At 41.6% G+C, this 7,453-nt stretch overlaps 1 protein-coding gene across 1 annotated transcript in view; it reads left to right on the forward strand.

Annotated features, from left to right (window-relative positions):
- adamts16 (ADAM metallopeptidase with thrombospondin type 1 motif, 16) overlaps positions 1-7,171 on the forward strand; it is a gene marked incomplete at both ends in the record, with an annotated part of 47,735 nt that extends 40,564 nt beyond the window's left edge. Inside the window, 6 exons of the mRNA XM_079164106.1 lie at positions 4,695-4,899; positions 5,666-5,860; positions 5,985-6,041; positions 6,322-6,537; positions 6,761-6,908; positions 7,056-7,171. Of these exons, the coding sequence (XP_079020232.1) occupies positions 4,695-4,899; positions 5,666-5,860; positions 5,985-6,041; positions 6,322-6,537; positions 6,761-6,908; positions 7,056-7,171 (937 nt within the window). The remainder of the gene's footprint in view (positions 1-4,694; positions 4,900-5,665; positions 5,861-5,984; positions 6,042-6,321; positions 6,538-6,760; positions 6,909-7,055) is intronic.
- Positions 7,172-7,453: the final 282 nt, after the last annotated feature.

The following is a 7,453-nucleotide window of genomic DNA, read 5'->3' on the forward strand; positions in this document are numbered from 1 at the left end:
GTTGTGAGATCTTTCTGTCCCACCTCTCACCCAACCACCCACCCACACACACACACACACACACGCACACACTGCACAGAGCTTGGTTGCAAGACCTATTCTGGCTCAGCTGTAAACATAACCCTAATGACCTGGACACTTTGATGTAACGTCTCTTTTTTTCTTTGTGACCTGTCCAACCCTGTCCTTCCACACACACACACACAGACACACACACACACACACACACACACACACACACACACGCGCGCGCGCGCACACCAAGCAGCCAGCCAAGGATAGCTGTCATTCAACTTTGTTGTGTTTGGGTCGCAGCACTTCCAATCTCTCAGCAGGGATTTGTGGGGCTTTATAACAAACATACACACTCCGTCTGCGTGTCTGTCTCTCTGTCTCACTGCATCTTTTAAAAGTCACCTATAATTAAGCAAGCTTAGATGTTGATGCTTATCTCTGATATTTCTTCTATCCCCTTTGCTTTCTTTTCTCTCTCTTTACCATCTCCTGTTCCACAAGTCACACACACCACCCGAATCTGCATTTACTCCCTAATGGATTTGTGTGTTTACACTCATTCTGAGAAAGCACTGATAATGGTGCCTGTAAAGTAATCTCACAACTGTTAACACTTGTCTCCTATCTACTTCACTATCTACAGCTGGGGCTGCTTAGGTGTGCTCGTGTGAACACACAAGCTTATGTATGTGTGTGAGCGGGAAGCATGTGAAGAAGACACTGACAGAGCTACTGTGCTGTTAACGTGTTTTTTTTAATTTTGTAATATGTGGCAGATTTTGAGCGTTATAGTACATTATATATGTATGTGGGAACTGATGATTACACAACTGTCAGATAATCTATGAATGGCATCATTTTATCTCTAATAAATGTGTAGTTGTCAAGGTGATTAAATATCCGGATATGTATTACATTCTTTTTTTAGCATTTTATGCCAATATTATCAGACATTTGTAAATTATTTGTGGGTTCAGGACCCATCAAGCTTTGTAACAACATATACTGCCAGACTTCAGATATTCAGACAAAAAATGTAATGTTAAACGCAGGAGAGTTCTCATGTTACAGCAGAAAATGTGCACAGTAATAATATTAGGTAATTTTCCGATTGGTTGCAGTCGAGGCCTCCAGGCTTTATTTCCATTCTTTTCCACACTCTGATTACAGTTATTTGCAGCAGTGTGTGGTGAATAAAGGTTTCCGATTACAGATGAAGCATTCATAACATGCAAATAATATAGTTACAGTGTTGCTGTGGTGTTTGGGATCAGATGATCACGTTAATTTGTGTATCCTACAATATTAGAGTTCAATTTCATAGCTTTCAACCAGAACTGATTTCAGTTGTACCTTTTTTGAAATGCCTGGTACAGTATCAAACATTTTTGTTGAAATATACTGAAACATATTGTCCTATATATGCATAACGTTTCTCTTTTTTCACCAAGCATGTGGCCAAGGTTTTCAAAGTGTACCGGTTTCTTACAGTTTTCGGGCCCTCCTAACCTCTTGAACCCTAGGCCTATTTTGAGACCTCTGCTCGAAAATGTCTTACCCATACGCCAGAGAGTGTAAATCTCTAACTACAAGGTCTATTTGAATAATTGAAATGGCATAATAACACAAATAAATGTGAGCTTTGTTAAGATGTGTACATATCCGTGTATATGTTACTGGTAAATGCTGGACGAATGTTACACACAGCTCAAATTGAACATTTTCAGGTTTGCCTTTTATTGATTTGAAATGATGCAGAAGCTGGCCTAAACTCTCCCAAATCATATCACAACATGTCAGCAGTCCTTTTAAAAAAATAATTGGCTTTGATAAAGTGAAGTATGTCTGAGAAATCAAGGTCAGCTGAGGTCAGCCAATGTCAATTCTGATTTTGGAAGCAGCCGATATAGCTGTTTTATTGTACTTTTATATACTATCTAACTATATATTTCACTTCTTTTGTCACTAATAGTGTTCAATCTATCTAATACAGCAGTTTGGCATCATTTTGAGAGCCTGGGCCCTATAATAACCTGTAAAACATGGCTCATTTTCGTCTTGTGGTGGTTTCACTTCGATAAATAGTGAAGATATCGTTGGATTCAGTGTGTTATTGGCGTGTTTTCTGCTATTTCGGTTTTCCGTGTTAGCATTTAGCTTCTTCTTATTAGCGCCTACCGGAGTGTGTGGTCGGCTCAGCCATGGAGAAAAAAGAGTGATATTGTGGACATTCTTTTAGTTGCTTATTTGAGTTTGTGTAGAATTGTGTTTGGAGTGTGTACACTGGCTTGCAGGATAGTGTTGAACATAATCTCTAATTAATCTAGTTAATTTGGTATATAGCATGTATGAAGCATTATTAATATTTTTGTTTGAAAAGTCCATTCTACGACATTTGGAACAGCGCCTCGTAACAGAACGGGAGACCATTTGGGCGTCTTCGGGTACAAGAGAGAAGTGAAGAAACATATGCTGGACCGACCAAAACATGCAGGCTAGACTAGACAAGTTATCTGTGGTCACCCGTCCATCTCTGCAGTTCATTCTATTCTGAGGCCCTGCAGTTATTTTATTTTGCTGTGTCTGCACCCAGTAAGTTGGACTGAAACTGACATTACACCATGGAAAGAAAAGGTCTCCGATGCCCGCTCACATTTAGAGCATGATATCATTCTCTCTCACAGTGTGGACGTACACTGACATAAGCAGAGAAACACCCACGCACTGTCATGTACACTTGAAAGCTCAAACACGCACACAGTGGCACAGCCATAAACACTGGTCAGAAGCTATTTAATGCCTCTGGTGAGCATCTAGACAGCGTCGTTTAGACCACAGAGGCTATCTGACACTCTGTCCGCTGGACATCTGATCCCCTCTGTCCAGAGAGTGTGATGCTTACTCACCCTCCAACATCCCCCACTTTCAAATATCGGCCAAGGCAAAGATCACAAGGGTAGTTTATAACTTGCTATGGCATTAAACAGTATATTATACCAATGGCCCTGCCAGTGGGGTCACTGAGGTAATACATCCATGATATAAGTAAATGTCCTTCAGTGATAATTAAAGCTATAATATATCAGCTTTATCGTCTACCACATTAAAACGTTCATCGAGAGATGACTATATTTTACTTCTCTGAGCAGAAACTGATATCTGAGATGCGATGTAAGAAAGCCAAAATAAGTACTTAAGTATGATGTCATACCGTAGCAAGTAGGTAAATGTTCTTACATAATAAACCTGAATAAAGATATCGGCTAACCACTACAAGCTTGTCTGTTACATCACAGAGATCCTGTACAGTTTAAGTATTGAAATATTATTAATGAAGAACTACAAATTAAGAAGGAGGAGTATTAAATTTCCTCTCTCTAGAAGCCAACAATGCAAGCGTAATGTGTCCAAATATGTCTCCGCTCTAGAAAGACACGAGGTGGCTCTAAAAATTGCTGTGACTTTAGATGGTCGTCTGCTTCCATTTATTTATGTATTCAATAACTCCACAAGGATTTAGCTCCTATTTCTGCGCCAAGGGCCAATACACATCATGTCATCGTGTTAAATATGTTTCATGTTTGTGTTGATTACTCGGTTAAATGTTTAAAGCATTGTAGATTTTCATCTCCACATTCCGCTCATCCTCCCTCAAATCATCCTTTGATGATACGACAGCGTGTCTCTTCCTCCTGACAAGTCATAACATATATAAAACCAGATGGAATTTCTCCATCCGTATTTATTTAGATTCCATAGTGCATGTATAATGCCCTTTAGAGCTAAACTCTACTCATCCTCCTTATACAACATTCCAAGCAAATGATGCACCAAATTGCCACAAATAAAGTTTAGACTGTTAATATACACAACTCTTTGTGCTGACAGCAATGTTTTTGGATGGTTTGGGGTAGATTATAGGAGGCTGGGTGGGTACATTGGTGTGAAGTTAGCTAGAGGTTGACAGAGTGTGTGATGAGGGATTGAGCTGCCTGCACCTTGAGTTTGGGTTCACTTAGGATAGATGCAATGAAGCTCCGAGGAAGAGAGAAGGAATCGGAGGCTCAGGGATTAAGCGCTGAGACATGTGATCTGCCTCCGCGCAGCTTTGGAAAAAAAAATGCCTTAAAAATAACATAAACTATACTGTCCTTAACCGAGCACTCACCAGAGTCAGAGGATTGTGTGTCTCAGATGAATCATTATGAAGAATGCTGAATTTATGTAGAAAGGGCCACCTTTTTGTGCCAACATATGCATTTGTTAGGATTGTACATTACGAATGGCGGTAATTATGAAAGAAATATGTGATGATGTTGGGTTTTACTGGTGATGAGGGCTGAGTTTAGGCGAGGAGGGGGTTTAAAACTGTGCAGTGGGGTTTAAGTTACAGTTTAAAAGCCTGGTGTTTCGGCTGTTCTGCCTTGCTTTGAAGCCTGTCTGAAGACATATGAATAATAATTTCGGGTTTTATAGTCCCTTCTATGTTATTTCTGAAGAAGATCAAGCTGCAGAGGCCACCGAAGACGAGAAGTCGCTTGAATATGACACAGGGAGTCTCCCGCAATTGCTATCGTTGTACAGTTATTATGTCATTTGTGAATTCCCACAGGCCTGTCTGAATAAGTGATTGAGGAGCTCTGCATGTTGACTCTCGACCTTGTGTTGTGTTGTCCCAGCTGGTCTGTAGGAGAGTGGGGGGGGTGCGGTCGGAGCTGCGGAGGAGGGGAGCAGATGCGACAGGTCCAGTGTGTCCAGAGAACTAGCCAGACCAACGTAGACGCCCTGGCCGACTCCCACTGTGCCCAGCCCACTCCAGCCAGGAGGCAAGCCTGCAACACACACAGCTGTCCACCAGTCTGGACCACTGGGCCATGGTCACAGGTAAGCATGTGTGAAAGTGATCAACCACGTCATGTAAGAGTCTAAGATTTTCCAATGTGCTTGCACTGATGTAAGTCGGTAAAGGCATACTGCTGCAGTTCTTATCCACAGCAGGAAAAAAACACTTGCCATTTAGCCTCAAGAGCTCTACACACTGTTGTTAAGTGGACCCAAGCCTTGATGGCTTCACCACATTTTATGACAGTGATGTCAGTGGCTTTAAAGTACGAATGTGCCCACTGAGACCTCCTGTGTTTTGTTCCACGTCCAGTTCCTATACATTGTGTGTGGTGACTTGTCTCCCTCATAAACTTTTTTTCAACTGTCATTTAGCCCAAATATCCTTAACTACCTGCCACAAATGGTGTCCAGTTTACTTCCTCTATGGGGTGTAGTGCGTCACGGCCCCTTGTTTCTTGAATGTAGTGAAATACTTTCAAGATATTTATTCAGGCCGTGCCATAAGATGTGTGTGTAGGATCAGAATGAATATTGGAGGGTTTGTTGGACCATCTTAAAGGAAATTTTCAAGGAAGTAAAGCCAAATAAGTCACTGTGTGTTTCAATGCTTTATACATTTAATCGACGTTGGTCAAATCTTGAATTCTTATTGACGAATCCTTACTTTAAGGCTACCTCTAAAATGCTGAATGTACTTGAGAAAAATGTTGTTCTTGTGATCTACCAGTCATGAAGAGGAAGTTATATCTTAAAGCATTTAAGGATATCAAATTTGATCATTGCCATGTTTCTGTTTATTTGGCAGTGTTCTCGTAAGTGTGGCAGCGGCTTGAGGAAGAGGACGGTGCTGTGTACGAGCACCAACCCAGGGGCCCGGACACACACGCTGACAGACAGTCTGTGTGCTGGCCTGTCGAAACCCGCCAGTCAAGAATCCTGTTTCATCAAACGCTGCCAGAAACAACGCAAAGTCCAATGGTTTGTCTCCACGTGGCAGGAGGTAATTCAAATTTAGTCATGGGGATTGATGAAGAAATATATATCACTAAAAATGAATACATCATGAGTAATGCAGTGTGTAAAGGTATTATTTCTTCTGTTTCTTTCCTTCTTTGATTGTCCAGTGTTCAGCAACATGTGGTCATGGCTATCAGGCACGCTTCATCAAGTGTGCAGAGAAGGTGTGTATTACATGTGTAAAAATGTTCACTGAAATATGGCAAAACATTGATTCCTAATTATTAAATTAGTAACTTTATACATTAGTTGTGACAAATCACTGCTATAAATTCTCATCTCTTCAAATCCCGATTTGTTATAATTTAGGTTTTCTATACTATATGTATGTAATACATACAGTGCTATAGATTTAATTGCAAATAATAGTTTTCTTGAGAGTGTTATGTTACACAATGAAATATTCTGGCTTACATGACTATTTTTGTGGTTTCCATAACACAGGACACTGCAGGAAAGTACAGAGAGCTCGCTGCCAAGAAGTGCCACCACGTCCCCAAGCCCTCAGCAGAGCTCCAGAGGCCCTGCATCCTGGCTGAGTGCCCCGTCCGCACTACCCCACCAGTCCACCGATGGAGCATGCATCACCTCACCCATCCACCTCAACCCCTCCCTCAACCTCCGCCTCAAGCAGAGTGGCACTCATCTCCTTGGTCTCAGGTTCGTTAACTTCAAGGGGGATTACTTTGCTGAACCACGTAGTGAGCATAGCTATACATTTTATAGCTATATGTTTTATGAGTTACTGCTTTTGTTAATAGTAATTTTGTAAGTGGATCAACACTTGTTGATTGACAAGAGAGGAGGAATTTGAATGTGCTATACGTGGCTCATGACATTCATGCTATCTTCCATCGAGGTTTTGTTTCTTTGTACTCCACAGTGCACAGTGACGTGTGGAGGAGGAGGGCAGGCCAGGACAGTCCAATGTCTGGTCCAAGGGAAGCCCTCTCCTGGCTGTGCCCTCCATCTTAAACCCTCAATGTCCCAGGCCTGCAACACAAACTTCTGCCCGCAACCTGAGAAGAAAGGTACCGAAGCGCTAACAGATTATAGTACTACTTTGATGCTTGTATACAAACTCTTGTAATCTGTAGTCAGAACAGAGTTATCACAATATCCTGTCAGAATAGAAACAAGCTTTCATAAGTTTTTGTTTTCCCCTTTTTTTCCCACAGACCTTGCATGTAGGGATTACTTCAACTGGTGTTACCTGGTGCCCCAGCATGGAGTCTGCAACCACAAGTTCTATGGAAAGCAGTGCTGTCAATCATGTTCAAATTCAAACCTTTAATCATACGGAGGGACTATGTCTGTGACACAGACTGATAGGTAGTTAGATAGACAAAAGACTATATTTGGCATTCATGCTTGAAAAGACATTGTTTTTGCTTTAAGCGTGTGGCGGGCACTGAAAACAAATGACGCTTCAATGGAAGTGCCAGACAGTTGCAGTGCCCTTTCTTCTCCCTGTGATGCCGGACATCTGGATGCAAGAACTTGATCCGCTCCACAGGGAAGTGATCGGGACAGTACATATAAAGGAGAGAATTATGAGGAGGAACTAGCGAAATGG

This window comes from Pholis gunnellus, assembly GCF_910591455.1.
Source record: "Pholis gunnellus genome assembly, chromosome: 8".
Taxonomy (NCBI): domain Eukaryota; kingdom Metazoa; phylum Chordata; class Actinopteri; order Perciformes; family Pholidae; genus Pholis; species Pholis gunnellus.